The 24,943-nt window shown below is 39.7% G+C and overlaps 1 protein-coding gene across 50 annotated transcripts in view; it reads left to right on the forward strand.

The window, feature by feature from the left end:
• The window catches only part of LMO7 (LIM domain 7), a 219,173-nt gene that overhangs the window by 129,496 nt on the left and 64,734 nt on the right, over positions 1–24,943 (forward strand). For 27 of the 50 annotated variants that reach the window (XM_069601802.1, XM_069601778.1, XM_069601781.1 and 24 more), the window contains 3 exons: positions 20,316–20,346; positions 21,338–21,451; positions 23,699–23,758. Coding sequence is in view for 34 of the 50 variants with exons in the window: in XM_069601778.1 (XP_069457879.1) it covers positions 20,316–20,346; positions 21,338–21,451; positions 23,699–23,758 (205 nt within the window). In the remaining 16 variants the exon portion in view is untranslated. The remainder of the gene's footprint in view (positions 1–20,315; positions 20,347–21,337; positions 21,452–23,698; positions 23,759–24,943) is intronic. The other 23 variants (XM_069601804.1, XM_069601826.1, XM_069601832.1 and 20 more) reach the window with 1 other exon arrangement.

Below are 24,943 nucleotides of genomic sequence, written 5' to 3' on the forward strand. Positions count from 1 at the left end.
ACAAAGAGTCATACGCGACTAAGTGACTAACACACACACCTCTAAATGTGTCCTAATGAAAGACAGAGGATGATCACACAAGTGAATTTTTAATGTGTTAATATGTATCTGTCAGACACAAGGTCTATTAAGTTGGTTGGATAGGAAGGAAGTTCAGTGGATACAGAAGAATTTGTAATTTTTAGAAGATATGTGTGAAAAATTACCTAGACTTGAATGAGTTACAGTGCTTTAAACTGGTGCTTCTCAAATTTCAGTGTGTGTATAAAACACCTTGGAGTCAAATGCAGATTCTGATTCATTAGGTTGGGACAGGGCTGGGATTCTGCATTTTTAGCAAACTCCCAGGCCATGCCAATGAAGACCACACTCTGAGTAACAAAGGATTTATGCAATGAATGATAGTGATAGCATATTGGAGTGAGGGTTTAATAAAGATAGCAGGGGAGATATAAGGCTTGAGTGTGGATCTGGAAGATAAGAGAGGTGGGAGAAGGCTGCAAAAGGTTTGTTAATCCAAAGGCAGAGAAGAGTTCTAATCCGTCATTTCAGAGAGCCTTTTAGATGCAAAGGAATGAGTAAAGTTAAATAAGACGTCCACTCTTGAGGTCTGTACTTGTTTAGGGGGAGAGTTGGGAGTGTGAGGCATGAATTTCTAATCTAGGTTGGCTGATTGGAGGCAGGATGACAAGTCCATTGGGACTAGCTTGAGTGGTACTTCGACTATTGTGGCTGGGAAAGCTTGAACTCTTAGTGGGATTATTAACAAAAGCTTGGTGCAGAAGGTTACGATGTCAGAAGCAGAGATTTATTTATTTAATTAAAAAATTGGGGCATGCCACTTGATATGTGGGACCCTATTAATATTTCTCCAATCAAGGATTGAATCCACGCCCCCTGTGTTGGAATCATGGAGTCTTAACCACTGGACCACCAGGGAAGTCCCAGAAGCAGAGATTTAGAAAGATGGGGTAGTGAAGTAGAATGTAAAGTGGATTGACTGTGAACTGACTAGCATGGAGGTTGGGGGAGATGTCAGGACATTGTTGCAGAACACCCATGAACTGCAACAGTTTCCTGACATCTATCCCAGCCTCCAAGCTAGTCAGTTCTCAGGCAGTCCATTTTATCTGTACACCATTACCCCATCTTTCTGAATCTCTGCTTCTGGGACTTTCCTGGGAGTTCAGTGGTTATGGGTATTTTGGGGCTTCCCCGGGTGGCGCTAGTTGTAAAGAACCTGCCTGCCAATGCAGGAGACTTAAGGGGCACAGGTTGGGTCGGGAAGATCCCATGGAGAAGGGCACGGCAACCCACTCCAGTATTCTTGCCTGGAGAATCCCACGGACAGAGGAGCTGGCGGGCTGCAGTCCGTAGGATGACAAAGAGGCAGACATGATTGAAGCGACTTAGCATACATGGCTGTTTCATAAGGATGCCAACTGCTGAAAACTGAAAATGTAAATGAGGAGTAGATATTTGAAGTAGACATGATGGGGCTGATTAGAGCGAAAGAAAAAGAAGGACCAGTTTTTGAGCTTGTGCAGCTATTAGCAGAAAGGCAGGCAGTTTGGGGACAAGATGATAATGAAGTTTTAACACATTGCGTTGGGCGTGATAGTGGAGCATCCAAATGGAAATGTAAGAGTTGTTAATGCATTTAATCAGAAATTATGGTCTTTTTTCCTTATTTTAAACTCCAGCAAGAAGAGGGAATTTTGTTTGAATTCCAAAATCTCTTTTCTCTAGCGCCTTCCAGAAATGTTAGGCTGATTTTTTGCCTTAGGAACTACTTTGGAGTAAGGGCAGTGGGAATGTCATGCCCGCAAGATAAACATCATGGGCTTGGCCTCTGGAGCCAGTTGCATATTCAAATCAGTTTAGACAGTCGAGCATCACTGTGTGTCCAGGGCTTGGGATAAATCGTAAATAACCCTGTTTGTGTGGTGGTCACAGTCTGGGCCCGGTGTTGGCCACAACTAACTCCACTCACTTGTTCTGTACATTCTCCTACAACATGAGCAAAAGTTGTCCCTTTTCTATCTGTTCAATATCTTTTAAATCTAAGCTCTGCATCTCTTATAAGCAACTCTTCCAGACAAAAATATCTGCAACCCCCTTAGAAAAGATTATTTCAGGTACACTGCATCCAAATTCATATAACAACATGTACTTACCTCCCTGTTTTTTCCCCCACCAATGCAAACCCTATTCCCAAACAACAGCATTGGAAAACAAACCCACATAGTCTACAAAACATCTGATTCAGCTTGACAAGATTTTATAACCAAACTGTTTTCACTTCTCTTCATCAAGGTTGGAAAATTATCAGTATTTTAGGACAGGTTCAACACCAGGGAAGTTGATTCAGTAAATGGATGGATAAATGAATGAGTTTAACAAGTATTTATTGACTTCTTACTGTGGACATGGCACTGTTCTAGGGATTCAGGATCTAGTTTTGTGGTTAAAAGGACAAAGTCTTGCCCACCTTCGGCATAAATTCTAATAGCAAGGACAGTAATGCATAGAAATGTAAGGTAACGGGAGATGTGATAGGATTATCAGACAAAATAAGTCAGGGTGTAGAGAGATCATCTTTGGAAGGTTCTCTTTGATACGGTATTTTAAGCATATTTTTAGATAAAGTTCTATGTTTGGTAGATTTTAAATCTAATAAAACTAGCTGTTGGGATTAATGTTACATTCTATTAGACTCAGAAACTGTTGTGGTAAGCTTATCTCCTGAAACACGTTCAGTGATTGAAGCTTTAGTGTATTTCACAGTAAGGTGTCAGAAGGGAGGCGTATTGACCTTTGAAGGTTGGGGTGCTTCTGTGTCTGTGCACGTGAGGCCTCCCCTCTTCTGCATCTGCCCCCCATCTGACAGGCTGCTGGCTGGCGCAGCTTGTGTCTTTGCATTTAGATTTCACCCTCACAAATGAATTGATGATTTAGTTTTTGTTCTTAAGGTTTTATATGGTTTTGAATTCAAAGTAGGTTGCTTTGATCAGATGATTAAATGCTTCCATGCATGCGTGTGTGTTCAGTTGCACAGTCATGTCCAACGCTTTGTGAACATGTGGACTGTAGGATGCCAGGCTCTTCTGTCCATGGGATTTCCCAGGCAAGATTCCTGGAGTGGGTTGCCATGATTCCTCCAGGGAATCTTCCCAACCCAGGGATTGAACCTACGCCTTGTGCATCGACCAGAGGATTCTTTACCACTGAGCCACCAAGGAATCCCCAAGACAGTGTTAACTATAGGCATGGACAGAGGAACCTGGTGGGCTATAGTCCATGGGGTCTCAAAGAGTTTGACATAACTGAGTGACTCAATCATCACCATAGGCATAATGTACCAGCAGATCTCTAGACTGACTGACATTTTTAATAACTGAGCTATCCTCTACTCCAGTATAAAATTAAAAGTTAATAAAAAGTAATTTCACCTAGCTTTAACCTTTTCTTATTTCAGTGAGTTATTTTCTTTACTAAGTTGATACTTTATCTATATTTTAGCCTATTATTCTACTTCAGAATTAGTAACTTGAATAAAATAACAGATATACTTATATTTTTAAGGACAACTACCTTCTTTTAATTAGCAGACCTCAATATGTTCACGGTATTTCACATTTAGAATAGAATTCATATTTAGAATCAGATTTTCATATTTAGAAATAGAGAAGGAAATTTACCAGTGGCAATTTGTCTGTGCAGCCTTTCCTCATTTTTAATCTATATTTTGTGCCTGTTTTCAACAAATTGGTTGGTGTTGATGTTTGCTGGTGGTGTGTTACAAGTCTAATATACATAGCTATTTTTATGGAAGCTATTTTGGTATTATAATTTTGTGTGTAGGATTTTCTAATAAGGTGACTTTAGAGTCATGGTCATTTAATCTTTCACCAGATGAATTATTCCAATGATACTTAATCCAGACCTCCTTGTTAACTGGGGAAAACAAATTAGAGATTAGGTGATTAAAAAAAATAACATTTAGGCTAGTTTCTCATCAATTACCCTTCTTCAGAGACATACAACAGAAATGCATGAAACTATAAGGAAATTATAAGATGACTGTAACAAAGTTAACTTATTTTAACTTTCTGAATAGCATTCATTCCTTTAAAGTGGCAGTGGCTGACTTTTCAGAAAACTTACAGAAGAAATCACTTCTGTGCTTCTTGAAACATTCCGTTCTGTGGTCATGATGTGTTTTTATGTTTGGGTGTTCTCTTCTGGATCCCATGGAATGTTTGTGCTCATGAAGTGTTAAGTAGTGAACTCAGGGATCTTGCCTGTTCTTTAGATCCCTGGACCAAGACATCCTAAGACCCAAACTTAGTGAGCAGTGACAGCAGGAAATTGAATGCCTTTTCATGGTGCTCTCTTAAGCCCACCCAAGCCCAGTGAAGCACACTGAGGTTTTTCAGTCAACACTTGAAAAATCATTGGCAGTAGTTCCAGGCTTTTCACTTAACTCTGAGTTTCTTTGTGCTTTTGTTTGTCTTTAATTCTAGTTGGGTGAGGCTAGAGGAATTATGTTTCCGTTGAACTTCCTTTTTCAGAGAAGTAGCTTAACTAGTTGAAGCTATAGTTTCAGTTAAGCTGTAGTTTTAACTTTGGTATATTTCTGGGGCAGTGACTCTCAATCACTTGTATGCATCAGAATCACCTGGAGAACCTAGATTCCTGGATTCCTAACCCCAGAGTTGCTGATTCATTAGGTATGGAGTAGATAATACAGATGAGCATGGGGAAAATATAACATATGATACCAGCCCTGGACAAAAAACATTTTTTCTTCAACCCACTCCTACTGATTCCCACAACTACCTCTGGGTATATACCTGTTGTCTTAGAGACCCTCGGGGTCCATCAGAGAACTAGACACTGTCAGCTTTATTCTAAATCAGCTGTCAGGCTCATTACTAAATTAGTAAATAGGCATCTCAATATATTATTCCTTCTGGAGTACTTACATTTTAAGAGACTTCGCTTGTTAACCTAAAAGAATGTATCATAAAGGGAAGATATAGGGAATGACTAGAAAAATATCAGTTTTTGGAGCAACTTTTCCCATGCATCAAAAACAAAATGGCGTAGATATACCTCAGAATGCAACTTCCGTACCATCCAAGGATTTTGCATACTAAAGGAAAGTAATATATCCTGCTGCTGCTGCTAAGTTGCTTCAGTCGTGTCCGACTCCGTGAGACCCCATAGACGGCAGCCCACCAGGCTCCCCCGTCCCTGGGGTTCTCCAGGCAAGAACACTGGAGTGGGTTGCCATTTCCTTCTCCAATGCATGAAAGTGAAAAGTGAAAGGGAAGTCGTTCAGTTGTGTCTGACTCCTAGCGACCCCATGGACTGCAGCCTACCAGGCTCCTCCATCCATGGGATTTTCCAGGCAAGAGTACTGGAGTGGGGTGCCATTGCCTTCTCCGAAAAGTAATATATAGTTATTGTGTTTTAATATGATAACTGCCAGGTTCATTTTGACACTTAGATTATAAAAAAGAGAGGTAGATAATGATTATAATACAAAGGAAAAATAAAATTATAAAATATAAGAAATAAATTATGAGTGATTAAAAAAATTAAATGAGGCTTGAAACATCTAATCCAATTCTGAGTATATAAAGAAATTTTATGTTGTAAAAAAAAAAACCAGGAAATTAACATGTGATACTTCGGCCACCTGATGCAAACAGCTGATTCATTTGAAAAGACCCTGATGCTGGGAAGGATTAAAGGCAGGAGGAGAAGGGGATGACAGAGGATGAGATGGTTGGATGGCATCATTGACTCAATGGACATAAGTTTGTGTAAACTCTGGGAGCTGGTGATGGACAGGGAGGCCTGGTGTGCTGCAGTCCATGGGGTCACAAAGAGTCCGACACGACTGAGCAACTGAACTGAGCAGTACTACATATTCAGTGTTGTTCAAGGGTCAGCTGTATATGAATGATGTTTATGCAGGGAAAATAGTCCTCAAAGGTAACTTTGAAGGCAGTGAGACAAATATACAAAGTATATTAATGTCAGTAATGGATATAAGTGGATGAATAATGGTATGGCTCTATATTTGTAGGAGCTATTGGATCTCTAAAGTGTTTCAGAGACATGGCATTGTCCTATGGGAGTTTCCTGGAATTTGACATTTAAGAGTTAAATATGTGACAATTTCTGGGCATTTGAGGTTGAAGGAATAGAATATATTTAGCTCTGGAGTGAGGGTAAACTGGTCCTGCTGTGTTAGACTTGTTTGACTAAAGTCAGAACAGGATGCAATAGGAAATGACTGAAAGATGGAAATGGAGATGTAACTAAAATTAATTCAAGATAAAGCCTGGAGAGCCCTAGGATTTAGTGGGAATGAGAGGGAGTAAACGTTGTGGTCAAAAATGGCCCCTTAGATAGGATTCTAGGTGATGGTAGGGTAGATTTTTAGAAGAGGCTGAAGATTAGTCTTTTCTTCCTAGTGGTATTTTAGTGCCTGTATTTTAAGTACTTAGCCAGAGATGAACAGAATTCTGTCTCTGAATTCATGAAGTTCACAATCCATGAAGATCACAGTCTTGTGGGAGAGACTGGGAAGAGAATTTAATGGAGTGCTTTAAGAGCTTCCATGGTGGTTCAGATGGTAAAGTATCTGCCTTCAGTGCAGGAGGCTTGGTTCAATCTCTTGGTCAGGAAGATCCCCTGGAAAAGAGACTGGCTACCCACTCCAGTATTCTTGATTGGCGGATTCCCTGGACAGAGGAGCCTTGTGGGCTACAGTCCATGGGGCCGCATAGAATCAAACTCGACTGATCGACTAGCACTTTTACTTTGGGCTTCCCTGGTGGCTCAGATGGTAAAGAATCCACCTGCATTCTTGGATAAAGAACCGTGGGTTTGATCCCTGGGTCAGGAAGATCTCTGGGAGAAGGGAATGGCAACCCCCATCCCTCCCCACCCCTCTCTCCTCCCCCAGTATTCTTGCCTGGAAAATTCCATGGACAGAGGAGACTAGTAGGCTATTGTCCATGGGGTTGCAAAGAGTTAGACCTGACTGAGCAACTGACACTTTTAGAGTTATGGAAGTACCCACAGGCTCACATGAGAGAAGCCTCTAGAAGATAGGAAAGCTTCTGAGACTGGTGACATTTGAGTTTAATCTGAAAGAACGATCAGTTCACAAATGGAGAACAGTCAAGGGCCTTCCAGGTAGCGAAACCTCCTATTATCTCTTATGTGGAGGTGGGAGAGTTTATGGCTGAGAGAGTGCCAGGGTCGTTTTATAGAAAGAGTGTTGGGCTTATGCTGGGGCAGGTCAATAAATGTGCTGGCTGAGAGAGGGCAGACGAAGAATGTGAATGCCATATTTTGAACTTTACTTGAGGAAATAAACCATAAGAAAAAAGAATTTCACAATAGGAGACAGAGAGAGGATTCTATTTTAAGAGGGTTTTTCGGGAATCTCTGGGGAGGAGGAGGAGCGGTGGGTGAAGACCAAAGAGAAATACACCTGAGTGAGAAAAGGTGAATTCCAGAGGGGTTCCCTCCTAGCTCAGTCAGTAAAGAATCTGCCTGAAATGCAGGAGACCTGGGTATGATCCCTGAGGTGGGAAGATCTCCTACAGAAGGAAATGGCAACCAACTCCAGTAGTCTTGCTTGGAGAATCCCATGGATAGAGGAGCTTGGCAGGCTACAGTCTATGGGGTCTCAAGAATGAGACACAACTTAGTGACTCAACCACCACAGAGAGGTTTAGGAGCTAGAATTGATAGGATTTGGTTGGTGGGGAAGTGAGAGTTTGGGGGAGATGTTGTTTGGCTTAGGTCTTAGGTTTCTGGCTCTGAAATTTGGTACCCTTCATCAGTGCAGAGCACGTGAAAGGATGAATAGGCTTGGGGACTAGATGATACAGGCACTCAAAAAGACATTAAATTTAAATTCTGGGCTGAGATAATGCCAGTGAGAATATAAAGGGCATATCTGAGAAAAGTTGCCTGGGAAGTATTATTTGAATTTGGTTCAGACTGAATGTAGTGGAAAGCAGAGAGAGCAAGAAAAAACTCATTAGATTCATTAATCTTGGAAGTTTCGAAAGGTATTCACAAATAAAGTGGGAAAATTGAAACTGATTGTAAGAAATGTAAACTGCTCTGAAGGACATCGGGATTGAATGTGTATCGAACTTGAAAGTTAATTGAAGAAGGCAGGGTTATATTAATCTGAATTTGGAAGTAATTATAGTATTCCTTTGAAGCATGTCCATTCTTTCTCGGTGACTCATACAGAGTGATTGGTGATAGTTTGATAATCTGAAATTTGAAGTGTTATATGGAAGACTAAGAAGGAAATGGCACATCAATGGAAGGTGTAAATGGAAAATTTAAAATAATGCACGGTATTAACTCTCTAATGAAAGGCAGCTTTATACAAATTGCAAGGAAGAATCGTAATATGTTTTCAATTTAATATTTTATCTGTCTCAGACAATTAGTCCATTCCTTATACTTCATTTACGTCTACCAGTGAGATAGATTGGTTTTGGTTTCAGCTAATTTAAGGCCTATGGAACCTTAAGTATACTTTATGAAGAGGAATTCATTAAATTCTTAGATCCTCTGAAACTGTGGATCTGTGGAACTGTGGTTCTCAACTGTGGGCAGTTTTGCTTCCTCCCTCCCCTGGGGGGAATATTTGGTAACATCTTAGACATTTCCGATTGTACTGACTAGGGTGAGGGGAGGTATCTAGTGAATAAAGCCAAAAATGTTTAACATCCTACAATGCCCAGGATAATCCCCCACAAAGAAGAATTGTAAGGTTCAAAAGGGTAATATTGTCAAGAAACTGTTTTAAATTTATGTTGCCCCTATGAACCTTTGGGTTAGATAAAATTGTGAGAAATTTGGTGATTTTTTTTTTTTTAAACCCTAAGATAAAAGAGGCTTATCTAGGACAAGCAAAATTTAGTTCAAAAGAGATTTATGGTTCGGGGAGGGAGGTGGGAGGGGGGTTCAGGATGGGGAACACGTGTACACCCGTGGCGGATTCATGTTGATGTATGGCAAAACCAATACAATATTGTAAAGTAATTAGCCTCCGATTAAAATAAATAAACATATTTTTAAAAAAGTGATTTATGATGAACTTGGGCTACAGATTTTTTTGAGGGGGGGGGCCTGGTACTGGTTTTTCCCATGGTGGAAATTAAAGTTTTGAAACAAGTCTCACCTATAGGGGTGAGAATAATCTACATATAAGCAACATGGAGACTTTTGAATGTGTAGTTGAATCAGTAGTTTGGAATACACTTCCTTGACAATGTGGGTTTGTGTTATATACATATAGCACATTTAATATAAACTACAGCTAAGGAATTGGTGTAATGATGTAATAACTTACTAATAAGAATTTACACCTTATGCTTTTATGTTCATCAGAAAGAAAATAAGTATTTGCGTGTTAAGCACTTCAAATATTTTTGTTTAATTTTCACAAATTTGAAGGTAGATATAGTTCTCTTTTTTGCTTTTTTTTTTTTAGGTCAGAAAATATACCTCAGGAAATTAACCAAAATGTTTTCCCACTTAATCTTGTTTATGCTTAATTTATAATCTTTTTATTTATATTTGATGGATACTTGCCTTATAGAAACCATACTCATAAAGGCTTAGCTGTGGTAAGAACAGGTAATCTGTGCCTTGCATTTCTCTGAGAATTATTGTGATATATTTCATTAACTTAGAAGAATTTTAGAAAATGCTTTGACAATTTTCTATCTGCAGAATCCCATAATGGCTTGTATATTCAAGATAGTACAATACCTATCTAGATTTTGCCAGAAAAGCTGGGGAGCTTTTGCCATTGTCTTTGAGGGACAGATTTAGGCAAGAAAGTGTTAATGCAGTAGATAGATTTTGAGCCAACACTTGGAGAGAATATTGAGAGACATTTATATTTCAGGGTATTACAGAGAGACTTATTTTTTAGGATTAAGAAAGAAGCAAGCTATTAAAAATATATTAAGGTAGAAAAGGTGACTATACTAATGCTAAGTCAGGGATCTTAGTTCATGGCTCTCAGTCTATGAAAATGATGGATCACATCAAGTCTTACATAGCTTTGTGACTTTAGGAAAGTCTTTAAGCCTTTGGAGTCCAAGTTTTCTACTCTGTAAATCATCAGAGTATTGTGCGGATTAAAGGAGATAATGCAGTATGGTCAAGATAATGATTAGTATAAAGTGCTTAATAAGGCAATTATTATTAATATAGATGATGTAATTAAGCATGAAGTGGAGTTAAACAGAACACAGTTGGGAAATAGTTCATCAATATCAGAGTCCCTTAAGATTTGTGCCAAAAAATGTGACAGAGTAAATTTTTCTTAGTGTAAGTAAAATGGATCTCTTGTTATAGGACTTACCAGAACTTCAGTTTTCTATTATGTACATTTAAGAAGAGAATATGCAACACTTGGCAAAAAGTTTTGACCTTATGCTCCATTCAGTCTGCTAGTTTCTCCTGCTTCATGGTACACAGTTTGAGAAATACTGACTTGAAAAGTTCTTCACTTGGCACATTATTGTTCCAGTATAGAAGATTTATAACAATAGTGAACTTTTCTTATTGGCTCTACAGAGCATGAACTTAAAAGTCTGCAAGGGCACCTGAGCCATGTAGCTCAGTATTCTCTTAAATTGTCTCGTTAGAAATGTTAGTGGTTTTGATGCGATTTTTGTTGATGTTAATACTTCATTCTTTTTCTTCCTTTGGAATGAAATAATTAGTAATTTCATAATTGTGTATATGTGTGTAAGATATTATAAGGGTTAAGAAAATAATATAGCAGTAATTCCCTAACACTCATCCTCATTTCCCTCTCAATAACATTTTGGACTATTCCCTCTGTCTGTCTATCCTTCCCTCTGGCATTCGCTCCCATCACATTGGTTAGTCCTTCTCTTTGCTTTGCTGGTTTCTCCTCTGCCTCTAGCCCTTATGCATTAGGTTTCTCAGACCTCAATCAATCTTAGACCTCTTGTCTAGCTATACTTGTCTCATTGTAGCTTTATGACTTTATACTTTATACTGACAACTCCCCAGATTATATTAATATCTCCAACTTAGATTTCTAGCTTGAACATCCTCCTTGTATGTCTAATTACCAGTTGCTTCCCATTTCTGTTTTGTCTGTAATGTGTCTCAGACCTCCCATGTCTAAAAACCAAACCCACTGTTTCCATTACTGCTGCTACCTGGCATTGTTACCTGCAAAAGTAAAATGATGGGTAGGTCTGTAATTGATACCCAGCTCTAGCCTCTGCTATAATTGATAAGTATCAGTATTGATATATATTTGGTATAATTGAATGCATTTGATATAATTCTTCGATATAGTTGAAGGACATAACTCCATTTAGTAAAAAGAGCATGCATCATGGACACTAAATTCTGTATTCAGGAATTGTCTGTTTCTGGGTTACCATCTAACTGGAGATATGCATGTGTGAGTCTCAATTGTGAAATCAGTTTTATATAATAGCAAACATATTCCAAAACAGTAGAAATGAAGATTTGCAAACAGTCTGTGGTTGAGAGAGAAGCAAACCCCCGCCCCCTTCAGCTCCTGCAGCAGCACTGTTCAGTTTCATGTTCTCAGGGGGAATGTGTGCCGGTGTCTTCGAATGCACGTTTTTTTCTTTTCCCTCTTTCTCTTTAAGTGAAACATAGCTATTCTTAGTAGCATGTGGGAGGGGCATGAAATTTAATAACAAATTATTTTTAACGAGCTGGTACTTACTCATTTGTCATGTTTGGAATAAGCATTACAGTTGCTAGGGCAAAAACTGTTGAATTTCCAAGAGTTTGTTCTCACATAGGTAAGTACAGAAATCATCAAGTTTATCTATTCGTGCTCACTAATTATCTCCAGATTTGGTGTTATTTTCTCAAGTGCCATTTCTATAGTTGCCACAGTCAGGTAGAGCTCATTCTGTAGCCATGCAGGTCAAAAGCTATGAGTCACGTGTGTGTCACCTTACTGGAAGATTGTCAAATGGAATACAGTTTCAGTTTTAGGGATGAAGGTGGGAGGAAAGGAAGAGTTTCAACTTCACTTTTAAAAATGCAGCTTACTTTCAGAGAGAAGGAAAGAATACAGTATTCTAAGAATTCATCTCTAACTTTTGTCCACACATCTCTTCCTCCTTGTATTTGCCGGTCACTAGAGAAAGATTTTATGGGATGCGGTGGATGAGCTCCCATAAATAAAAATGTCTGTTAATACAAAAAGGAGCCATTACCTGGTACATTCCTAAAAACCTTCATTTGGAATAAAAACAGGCTCTTCCCTCAGATACAGCTGTGTTAGAAATTACTCTTTGCAATCCCATGGACTGTAGCCCATCAGGCTTCTCTGTCCATGGAATTCTCCAGGTAAGAATAATGGAGTGGGTTGCTATTTCCTTCTCCAGGGGATCTTCCTGACTCAGGGATCGAATCCAGGTCTCCCTCATTGAGGCAGATTCTTTACTATTTAAGCCACCCGGGAAGCCCATTTTCTCACTATGCTTCTTCAGATTTCACTCAGTATCCTGAACAACCCGAAGAAGTCCGTCTTTCCCCTCCATTTGGAGGCAGCCTGTCCTGTTATAGAAAACGATGCCACCACGATTATGAGAAGAGCATCTGCTTTGAATGGTCTCAGCCATCTCCCCCAGCCACACACATGCTTGCTGCCTCGCCGCACACATATCTGACAGATTGAAAGCAGATACAGCCTACACACTTTTTCTACTGGTGACCACTTAGGAAATCATGATTCAGGGCCTCATTTCTTGCCATTTTTAAAAAAGTTGTGAACAGGTGGCCAGACTTCATAAGCAACAGCTGGAGGGCACGGATAACTTGGTGGCTTGGAGGAGGACCAAGTATCATGCGAGGCCAGCTTCTCTCTGTCAGCCCCGTTTCCCCAGCAGCATACCAGGTCAGCTGGTGCTGCCCAGGGCAGGGCAGGGCAGGGCAGGGCTAGTGCTGACTCTAAGGGTTGGGTCCACGCCCTTCCCTGGGAAGTGGCCTCAGGAAGTGGATGCCTGGGGGCATAATCACCCCAGTGAGTTGCAGTTGTTCTGAGGAACAAAGGTAGAGGCTTATCTGAGGCTTAGAAAAGGGGATCATCAGGACTGTAGGACTAGGGAGAGAAAGAGCGGGGGATGTGTGTGGCAGGGAGGAGACCTGGTCGGGTAGGAAATTATACATGTGTCTCCTGTTGAATCCTTGTGGTCAGAGAAGCTGGAGGTAGTGGATGGTGGTACCACACTGCTCATCTCTCCTGTCAGGATGTAGGGAAATCTCCCATCGTACCAGAAGCAAAGATCTTCTATCAGAAATTCCAGCACGAGGTTTCAATCACACGCTTCTGTGTGTGATGGTTCAGTAAGACAGCTGTGTTTGAGGTTGAGGTGGGCAGGGAGGGGGCTGGGATTTGAGAGGAGGGATGGTTTTGGGGCACAGAGAATTCAGGGTTTAGGAGGTTTTGAGATTGAGATTGGGGCAGAATATGAGAAGAGTGAGTCTTGCAGTGCTACCAGTGAGAAGTCAGTACCTTGAAGAAAAGATGCAGCAAAATATGGAAGATGGGATTTGGTTGTAAGCTCTGTGAAGCTTTATCTCATTGGGGCTGACAGTTTCTTCCACCTGTCTGTCCTTGATCTGCTGGACTGGCTCTGTGAGTGGCTTTGGGTGACTTTTTGTTGTTGTTTAATTGCTCAGTTGTGTCTGACTCTTTGCAGAGTCATGGACTGTAGCCTACTCCTCTGTCCATGGGATTCCCCAGGCAAGAATACTGGAGTGGGTTACCATTTCCTTCTCCAGGGGATCTTCCTGATCCAGGGATTGAACCAGTATATCCTGTATTGCAGGTGGATTCTTTACCACTGAGTCACCAAGGAAGCTTAGGTGACTTATATGTGAACATTTGAATGCTGGGCGGCTCTCAGCCAGGCCTGTGGTTGACCCCTCCGGGGTACAGCCATGAGTCAGATATGGTCCTAGCTCTCTACAGTCCCGCAGGAGAGATGTCTGGAGAGACTGAGGTGGGTGCATGCTTGTGGGCTTGTTGGGGAAACAGAACGTATTGAAAATATTTTTAATGAAGTCCTAGAGTATAGCTGGCTGTACCAAATTATAATAAAAGGAGAATCTCACCTTTTAACACTCTGTCCCCAAACTTTGGTATCAGATATGAGGGAAATATATTTTGGCCACATACACACATTTTTCCCCCTCAGATTTTTGACCTTTTGGAAAATGGAAGGGTGTTGGCCTGGGCAGTCCCTGGTAGATAGAGGGCGGGTGAGTAGGGCTGGCTTGGGGCCAGTGTGGATGTTTGGCCAACAGCAGTAATGCCACGCTAGTTTGCCTTGCTCTTTATTTGACCTTATACTTGAAATACTTTCTTGTTCAACGCTTTCAGAGAAACAGGGAAAGGAAAGCAGATCATGAAAGAGTGTCTTGAATTGTGCTTCACAGAAATGTCTCTTCTAGGGGAAAAACGTGTGGGGAACGTGCCTGTCCCCCAGTCACTTCCCCCCCACCACACTGTGTGGTTGAGATGGATGACTGGAGGGTAGGCTTGAAGTGTCTCCTTTCCTTGATCTGCTCGGGTTAAATACTTCCCAGATGTCTCTTTTCAGCCCAGTGAGACGGGCGTGTGGTTTCCAGGTGAGGTTATGGAGACACAGTGTTAAATACCTTGACCACATTCTCATAGCTCCTACAAGTGGAGCCAGAAATCACAGCAGGAGGTCTGACCCCAGAGCCTGCCCTCCTAGGTGAGCTGCCTGGCATGGGGTCTCCTGATGGAAGCCAGAGCATCCAAAGGAATTTTATTTCCCTAGTCTTTTCCTTAGATATGGTACTTCTTCCTTTTTAAAAAATGTATTAAACTTTTGGCTGTGCTGGGTCTTTGTTGCTATGCATGGGCTTTTCTCCAGCTGTGGCGTGTGGGGACCATGCTCTCGTTGCAGTGAGCAGGCTTCTCATTGCAGTGGTTTCTCTTGTTGCAGCGCTTGGGTTCTAGGGCACACAGGCTTCAGTAGCTGCACCAGGAGGGCTCAATAGGTGTGGCACACAGGCTTAGTTGGTCCATGCCTAGGGGATCTTCCCAGATATGGGATCGAACCCGTGTCTCCTGCATTGGCAGGCAGACTCTTTACCACTGAGCCACCAGGGAGGCCCCAGATAGGATACTTCTTGATTGATGATTTGTACTGCTACTGCTAAGTCGCTTCAGTCGTGTCCAACTCTGTGCAACCCCAGAGATGGCAGCCCACCAGGCTCCCCTGTCCCTGGGATTCTCCAGGCAAGAACACTGGAGTGGGTTGCCATTTCCTTCTCCAATGCATGAAAGTGAAAAGTGAAAGTGAAGTCTCTCAGTCGTGTCCAACTCCTAGTGACCCCATGGACTGCAGCCTACTAGGCTCCTCCATCTTAAAATAGCCTTGAGTAAAGAAAACATCAGACCTAGAGCTTCCTAGTTCTATATTTACCTTGAAACTGTTAGGATAAGGTGGTTACTGATGGATCTTGTTCATAGATGGGCATTCTTGAGCTTTTGTGGCTCTCTTCTCCCTGGCCTCTGGCAGAAAATTCAGAGCTCTGTGATTAGCACATGTCTTCTGGTCGTTTGCTGGGTAGTGAGGCAATGATGAGAGCTGTTCCATTAACAGTGTGGAAGATGGTATCTATGTTATACTTGGCCATTTCTAGAGTATTAAACACAATATTTAAATTAGTATATAATACACAGAGAAGTATTCAACATAGTAATTTTTCAAACTATTAATGTTTCATCTCTGTCCCTTTTTATGGTAAATTTGGGTGTCAGGGAAGGTTTAGGTTCTTTGGCCTTTGTCTTTCAGAATTTTGCTGGAAAGCTTTTATATCACAGAGATTAGCGCTTAATCTCTGCACTCCGCACTTTGCAGCTCCTCTTTGTTTTTGAATCGGTGCCTTTTTAAGGTTACTGATCTATGATTATAAATAATTCCTTTTATTGAAGTTTTAAAGAAAGTAACTTTACAAAGAAGCACAGTTATGAACATCAGGGCAATTGGAGTCAAAATTGGGTATTGTAAGTAAGCTAATGCAATTTAACTGTTAACATCACATAGGAATTTTCCTGAGCTTTTATCATTTCAGGCTTTCTCTTGCTAACTTACATTTCTGTAACCTAAAAAGATGTGTTCAGATTACTGCTGCTAAGCACTGTGTGCCATGCACCGTGCTAGACATTTTTAATAAAAGTATTTTAATGTCCTTGTCAGGTGGTAGACCCTGTCTTAAGACACTTGGGGTATGATGATAAATAAAATCACAAAAAACCCTTTTGGATGATAAAGAGACAGATAATAAATGAATGCATGCAGTTGATGGTTATAATACAAAAATTAAGCAGGGATGAGAGATGGGGAATGTCAGGCAGGCTGGTTGCAACTTAAAGGTTGCGGTCCAGCATGGCTTCATTAGGAAGCCTTTGTGGGTAGCTTGGTAAGTAAGATGATCCCTTCCCTCACACAGCTTATAGACTGGTGATAACTGGTGTTCAGTGAGCACTTAGCATACGGCTAGGGACTCTGCTGAGTACCCGGGTACTTTTCTGATGAATTCCTGAAATACTGGCCATTATTTCCAGATTCTCCAGAAGGAAACTGAAGCATCAAGAGTTAAATTGCCAAGATGAACATAGCTCTTGGGACTTACATCTGACCCAAAGACCATCCTCCTTTTTTTTTTTTTTTTAATTGGAATATAATTGCTTCACATTGCTTTGTTAGTTTCTGCTATGAAAGTAACACAATGTGTTCACTTCAGTGAGATGAATCAGCTCTTTGTATACATATATCCCCTCCCTCTTGGACCTCCCTCCTGCCCCCTCGTCCATCTCACCCCTGTAGGTCATCACAGAGCACTGAGCTGAGCTCCCTGTGCCTGACAGCAGGTTCCCACTAGCTACATGGAAGTGTATATATGTCAATCATAATCTCCCAATTTGTCCCACTCTCCCTTCCCGCCCTGCGTCTACCTGTCTATTCTCTATGTCTTCATCTCTAGTCCTGCCCTGCAAATAGGTCATCTCTACTGTGCTTCTAGATTCCACATATATGCGTTCATATATGACATTTTTCTCTTTCTGACTTACTTCACTGTGTATGACAGACTCTAGGTCTATCCATGTTATATATATATACCATGTCAACAGTTGAAATATCTGTTATAAGGGATTAGTCTATTTGTAGATCGGATTTGTCTAATTTTTGGTTCTGTTGGGCTGGCAGCATCTTGGATGGTGCATGGAGAGGCTGATACCACAAGCTTCCCCTCAGCTCTCACGCTTGTTCTCTTTGAAAGGCTTTGGGGTTGTGCCCTGTGGCCACAGCAGGCAAAAGGAGCTGCCTAGTTTTCGACTTCCAAGCAGTGGGATGTGTTTGTTGTGTATCAGAAGCTGGCCTCTATTGACTCCTGCAAATCATTGACTACTTGAATTCCTGGCATTACATTTCAGTGATAGAATAGCAATTTGGCCGGCCTGTGTGTCACCGTGTTCAAGAGCATGTTATAAATGCTCATGTTCAGACAGGAATGTGAAATGAGGGAAAGGTTGTAGTGCCAAGGTCACGGTTTATTGTGTTTATTCCCAAATAGGCCATACCCTGTGTTTACAATTATTGCTTTATCATAATAAAAAGCCAACGAGTGTGTTGGATTAGAAAGCTGAAGGCTGTGTGGAAAGGAGGTCAGGGGTTCGAGAGAGCTCTGTTGTTCCTTCTGCCCTCAGGGTGCTTATGAGAAAAGTGGGGTGCTTTGCATTGAATGTTAATAGTGTGGTGGTTTTCAGCCTAGTATATGCTTTGTGTTGAGTGTTGGTGGTTCTTTGTGCGTTGATTAATGTCTAAGGTGTGTATGTTGGCCATTAATAGAAAAGGAGGCTATATATTTTATACCTTTGTTATTTTTATTATTGCTTTCTGGTGATTTTTTTTTCCCCCTACTTCTTTGGAAATGTTGATTTTTTTTTTTTTTTACACTATAATTTTCTTTTTACTGAAGAGATAAGCTCTGGTTTAAGTACTTGGGCTGTGAAATGTATTTGCTTTTTTGAAATATGTATCTATTTCTATATGTGTATTTTGAGTGTACAGTTTCCAAACTTTAGAGATGGAATGCACATAGGTGGGCAGTGCGTTCAAAATATAAGAACTAGATCAAACAGATCAAAATATAAGAAATAATTGGCTCCCAGAAGTGCGTCACCTTTTCCCAGTCACTTCCATCCTCCCTACTGTGGTGAACACTATACTGAATCTTAACATCTTATCTTTGTTTTGCCTGTTTTTGTACTTGACGTGAATGGATAATACAGTCTGTGCTCTATCTGGCTTCATTTGATTCCCAGTTGTTTGTGAGATTGAACCGTATGGCTGCAGGTTGTTTGTTCTCAATGCTACAGAATATTTCATTGTGCGAATATTCCATAATCGATCCATTCGGCTCTTAAACATGTTAAGTGTAGCTCCAGCTCATTCTATTATGAATGGTGCTTCTACAAAGGTTCTCATATGTGACTTTTGCTGAATATCTGTAAGTATTTCTGCTGGATATATACTGAGGAGTGGAATTACTAGATCATAGAATATGCATATATATTCAGCTTGAATAGATGCTACCAAGTGTATTCAAGTAGTTATACGAATTTATGTTTCCACAGTAGGGTGAGAGCTCATGAGTTTTATTTTTGTGACGCTGTTCTGGTGGTAGACAGGAGTGGCATGTTGTTCTTAGGTTCACTTCAGTTCATGTTTGTTGTATGGGAAGGAATGGTCGTAGTTGTCTTCATGGATTCTTTGAAAGCTAAGTTAAATGTTTGTCTCTACTGATGAGCTCATTCTCTTCCCCTTTGTTTCCCTGTGTATATATGTTATGTGTGTGTGTTTTCTATGTCTTACACACACACTGTGTGTGTGTATGTGCTCAGTCCTTCAGTTATGTCCAGCTCTTTGCAACCCCATGGACTGCAGCCCCCCAGGTTCTTTTCTCCATGAGATTTTCTGGGCAAGAATACTAGAGTGGGTTGCCATTTCCTCCTCCAGCGGATCTTCCCAACCCAGGGATTGAACCCACGTTTCCATGTCTCCTGCATTGCAGGCAGAATCTTTACCTCTGAGACACCAAGAAAGCCTGTGTGCGTGTGCGTGCGTGTGTGTGTGTGTGTGTGTGTGTGTGTGTATTTTTTTTTCTTGTAAGTATACTACTATGACTCTTAGACTGGAAAGTGACATTGAAGGGTATCTAGCTCAGGGTCTTGTATCTCTCCTGAACCAGCAATGATCCTGCTTAAGTCTCTGGAAAGTAGTTTAGAGTGACCCGTTTGTTAATGAACTCATGTGTATTTGTCTTCCACACTGTGCTGACATCTGTTTCTTTAACTTTTCCCATAAATATCATGCCTTTTTATAGGAGTGGGGGGGAGGACTCATGATGCTTATGAAAAGTGAAAGTGAAGTCGCGCAGTCGTTTCTGACTCTTTGCGACCCCATGGACTGTAGCCCACCAGGCTTCTCTGTCCATGGCATTTTCCAGGCAAGAGTACTGGAGTGGGTTGCCATTTCCTTCTCCAGGGGATCTTCCTGACCCAGGGATCAAACCTGGGTCTCCCTCATTGCAGGCAGACACTTTACCCTCTGAGCCACCAGGTAAGCTCATGATGCTTATAATACAGGCAGAGATTTATGGCATTTTAAAAATTGCACTTTTTAGCATCTGCAGGGGTTTGGTCTCTCAGCAATTTTCTCTGGGGAACTTCAGTGAAAAACCACCAGGCACAATGGAAAAGAGAACTCCATGCAAAATTACTTCTGTTTTTTCCTGTTTACATGTTTTGCCTTTCCTGATCGTTTTCTGCCATGACCATATGTTGATGTTTTTTCCCTTTTGGTTGAATTTAAACATTGTTTAAAATGAAAATTTTAAAAATGCAAATAGTACATTTTATAAATCAAGCTGTAATAAATGAAATAAAAAAAGACAACCTTGCTTTTAATAGAAAACTGACCATTATACTCCGTGAAATAAATGAATATGGAAAAATCCTCTGATGGATAATACACTCTGTAAAGTTTCTGAACTTCCAGATGATATTAATATTCATAGAACTTTATAATACAAATGAGTTTTTTTCTAGTTAATAATTAACAATTTCAGGTTCACAGATATTACTTAATGAATATTTTCTTTTTTCTTCTTTACAGGCAAGAAGAGACTGATAGGAGAGTGAAAAATGTAAGATACATATTTAATGGAACATTATAAATGGTTTCTTACATGTTCTGTAATAAGGTAGTGAGAACTAAAAATATCTGATATATTCTCTATCCTTTTTCTAATGGAATTTTTGTTAGAAACAAATTCTAAATACGCTTAAATATGATTGAAATGTGTATTCTCTGACCTCATAGTACAAGAAGGTGGGTTAAATTTAGGAAGTGAGTCCTAACTTGTTAGTAATGTGGTAAAGGCAGATAAAGGCTTCCCAGGTGGCGCTAGTAGCAAAGAACTTGCCTGTGAAATCAGGAGATGCAAGAGATGTGGGTTTGATTCCTGAGTCAGGAAGATCCACTGGAGGAGGGCATGGGGACCCACTCCAGTATTCTCGCCTAGAGAATCCTGTATAGAAAGGAGCCTGGCAGGCTGTGGTCCATAGGGTTGCAAAGAGTTGGACATTACTGAAGCGACTTAGCATGCACGCAAAGGCAGATAAACAGGCTATAGGATTTTTAGGAGAGTAAGTCAGAAGCCACCAAAATCAGACTTTAAGGAAAAACACAAATGTTTAAGAACTCTGAGGAATTAGCCAGTGTAGACATGTCTATAGTATGCTGCATATTAGAAGAATTTCTAAAAATGTGACAGCTTTATTTAAAAATGTGAAGTTGAGAATTATTGGTTTTAAGTGTTTAGTCTGTAAGTTTGTTGGAAAAATATTGTCTGAAAAGTTTAATTTATGTTTTCTTCCTGTGAATTTTTTCCTGCTTCGTGTGTATTGGTAGAATGTACAAATACCTGTTGGAGGGTCTAAGCTTTTGGTGTGAGAATGTGCTCAGAGAAGAATAACATTTTTGATGACCCTTCTCCTTCATGTAATTTAAAAGGAAATCTATTTTTCAATGATAGCTACGTATGGTCTTTTATCTAGTGCTCACTTGCATTTGAGCTTGCTGTTAATTACTAAATTGACTCATCTATTGTTTCATGGCATTATTTTTTTTTTAAGGTTTTGATAACTTTGTACTGGCTGGGGAGAAAAGCACAAAGTAACCCCTACTATAATGGTCCCTGTCTTAATTTGAAAGCGTTTGAGAATCTTTTAGGACAAGCTCTGACTAAGGTAAGGAAACTATCTATATGAGACACTTACTGTAACTAATAGTTCTTATCTTCCCCTTCTTCTCTTGTTTTCATGCCCTCTGCCTTCTTTTACTTTTTCTACAAAATATGGTGGCTCTGATGGGGATGCCTAGAGAGGATTGTTACTTATCTGCTGACTTCATAAATCACCACCAAGGAGTGAGTATTTCAGACCAGTTTCCAGGATATATAATATAGGTACAGGTATTTATTTCTTAATTTTAGGTAACTCAGTGAGATACTCATTAACTTTCTTTCTTCAACACTTTATATAACCCAACTGTTTCTATATTAATTATGAACTTGACCTGTAACTGCTTCAGGCTATTAAAATGTGTGTATGTTACTCAGTTTCTTTATCTTATTGTCTTGCCATGGGTCACTATATCTCTAATGTACTTATTCCAATATCTTCACAATTCTACCATGCTACGTCTGTTTTCTAAAGAGTAGTAAATGCTGTTACATGAAACTTGATAAGATTTTTAAGTTAGAATCTTCGGTTTTAAACCCATTTCTAGTCCTTCATAGTTTGGAATCAGTGTTGCAAATATTGAGTGTTTAAAGACTGTTTGAAGAGAGTCAAGTGCCAAGGCTAACCAGAGTTGGCCAGATCTTCATTCATAAGATCAAATGGGAGAACTAATCGCCATGGGGGTATTTCTGTAGGAGAATCTTCAGTATTCAGAAGAAAATATGTCATCAAAATAATTTGTCACCATCTAATTAATAGTAGTTGCTTGATGGGTCTTTATGATCAGTAAATGATTCTGTACCCATCAGGCATTTAGCCTTAGTCTCTGGTACATTGTAAGGATATAATAAATGCTAGTTACTATGATTGGAAAATAGACATTCTAGGCCAGGATGAAAATGATGTCTTTGCCTTATAACTACTCTTGTCTTTAGTTTTGCCTGAGGCCAGCCATATATATTATAGAGAGATGAATTTATGGTCTTGAAGATTAGTGTATTCCTTCTGGATTTTTATTTTTAAATCGTAAGGAGTTGATAATATCCTATTTAAAATTCTTAAAACAGTTAATTCAGATAATTGTTGAGATAATATCATGCCTGATATGAGGTGTTGAGAAAGCACTCACACAAGGGAGATGAACCATCCTTAGAGCACAATTGTTTGATGCAGACAGATGAACAAGTAGGTCAGTGCAATGGTGGAGGGCAGGGCTCAGAAGGATGAATGTGGCGGGGCTTCGAGCATGAGCAGAGTCTGCCTTACAGTTATTTCAGCTAAGAAAACATCCAGTTAAAAATAACATGGGACTTTGGCCCTTGCATTAGTGTTCTCTTTACAGCCTTTGGTTCTTTTTATGGCAGTGTGACTCAGGTTCAGTAACCTTCGTAGAGTGTGCTGGGAATGCTTTACTTGAGTTTGTTTCCTGCCACCAGTGTCAAAACCAGAGTAGATATACAAAGAAGTTTTCATAGGCAAAGCTAAAGCTGTGGTTCCATTCCATTATTATGGCGGGTGGAGAGCCCTAAGAGATATGTCAGTATATGTTTTGCATCTGTTCTGTTAAAATTGTTGTGTTCATCAAACTTTTCTCCCTTAAATAGTTATGCTTAATGTCCAATCTAAAATATGAATAAAGAAAAATACTTGCAGAGACTTCTGTGGTGGTCCAGTGGTTAAGAATCCACTGCCAATGCAGGGGACACAAGTTCGATCCCTGGTCTGGGAAGATTCTACGTGCCATGGAGCACGTAAGCCCATGTGCCATAATTACTGAGCCCCTGCACCCTGGAGCCCATGCTCCACAACAGAAGAAGCCACCACATTGAGAAGCCTGTACACTGCAACTAGAGAATAGCTCCCACTCGCCACAACTAGGGAAAGCCTGAGTGCAGCAATGAAGACCCAGTGCAGCCAAAAAAAATTAAGTGTGTGGTTTTTTTTTTTTTTTTTTTTAAATTCTTGCAGTAAACTGTTGACCTTGAGTCATCCTATAAGTTGTAGGTGACTCACTTTAGGTGACTTGTCAGAGAAAAGTCCTTGGTGTGGGGATAGGGGTAGGAACCAGGCAACAGGGCCAAACGCCAGTTCTTTTACAACTATGGTGGCACATCATCATTAACTTTTAACACTTACTAGGTCAAAAATCATTTCCTGTGTGTTGCACTCAAAGGCTTCAACAAATATGTGTTTAAGAAACCTGATGAATCTAAAGATTTACTTAGAATTTTAAATTTTATATTTTTTGAAAAGTATTATGGTGACACCAACGGTGGTCCCAGCTTCTTCATCTGCTTGGAGATAGAGTACAAGGTAGGCGCTTGCATTTGCATGACAAGATGTCAAGTCTAATTCCAGGGTGTGTGTGGCAGATAAAATATATAAAATCTCAAATAAATCTATTGGACCTTATTGGCACTTAAACACTTGTCACACAGTTCAACCACAAATTGACATTCAGTCTTAGCCAAAAGTATGCCCTAGACAGCTGCTAATTATTCATTACAAACCTTTTTTCTTCAACTTTTTCCACATGTTGAAAATTTTCATAATTCAAAATTGAAAGAGTAGTGTAACAAATACCCACCTATTTTCCACCAGATTTAATCATTAAGCATGTCCCACATTGGCTTTATTTAGGTATCTATCCATTATTTCATATAGATTTCAGGTTGCTTACTCCTAAATACTCGGTATGCTGTTCTTAACAGTAAGAATATTTTTCTGTATATCTATAGTGTCTCCTAGACCAAAGAACAATCATGAATATTCCCCATTATTTAATGTCCAGTCTATATTCAAAACATCCCAATTGTTTCCCAACTCTGTTTCATAGCTTCTTGTCTATATAATGATTTAATGAAAGGTTCACATATTACATTTGATTGTTAAAGAACCTAGGAATTCTTATCTCTGTATTAGTATCATTATCTGAAAATAATAATTAAATTAAAAAATAATTATTTAAAATAAATATTTAAAATAATAATAAATAAAAAATAATTTTGTTACTGTAGTAACAAAATTACCTCTGCTGTATTAAAAAATTATAGAGTTGCTAACTATTCACTGATATATATATATATATATGTTTATTAAGCCTTTACTATGCTAAAGGCTTTATAAATTCTACTGAAATGCTAATTTTTAAAAGTCCAATTGTATTTTGCTATTAACTTTCTTAGAGGAAAGTTAGTTAAAAATGCTTATTTAGTAAGTTCTATATGATTTACAAACCTATGGTTAATAACATTTACTTTATTTCTATATAACTGATACAGGAGCCAAATATTTCATCTAGATACAGGGGAAATGTTTTATATATCAACAAACAAGCCTGCTTTCTTCAGATCTAGTTTTGTAACCAGTGAGCTTTCCTTGGTTCAAATCTAGTTTTATAATCTGTGAAAATAGACAAGTTTGTGAAGTGCATAGCTGTTATTCTTACCCCTCTCTCTTTTAAAACTTTTCTTTTTGTGGAAGAACTTTGTTATGTAT

Source organism: Ovis canadensis, chromosome 10 (genome assembly GCF_042477335.2).
Source record: "Ovis canadensis isolate MfBH-ARS-UI-01 breed Bighorn chromosome 10, ARS-UI_OviCan_v2, whole genome shotgun sequence".
Taxonomy (NCBI): domain Eukaryota; kingdom Metazoa; phylum Chordata; class Mammalia; order Artiodactyla; family Bovidae; genus Ovis; species Ovis canadensis.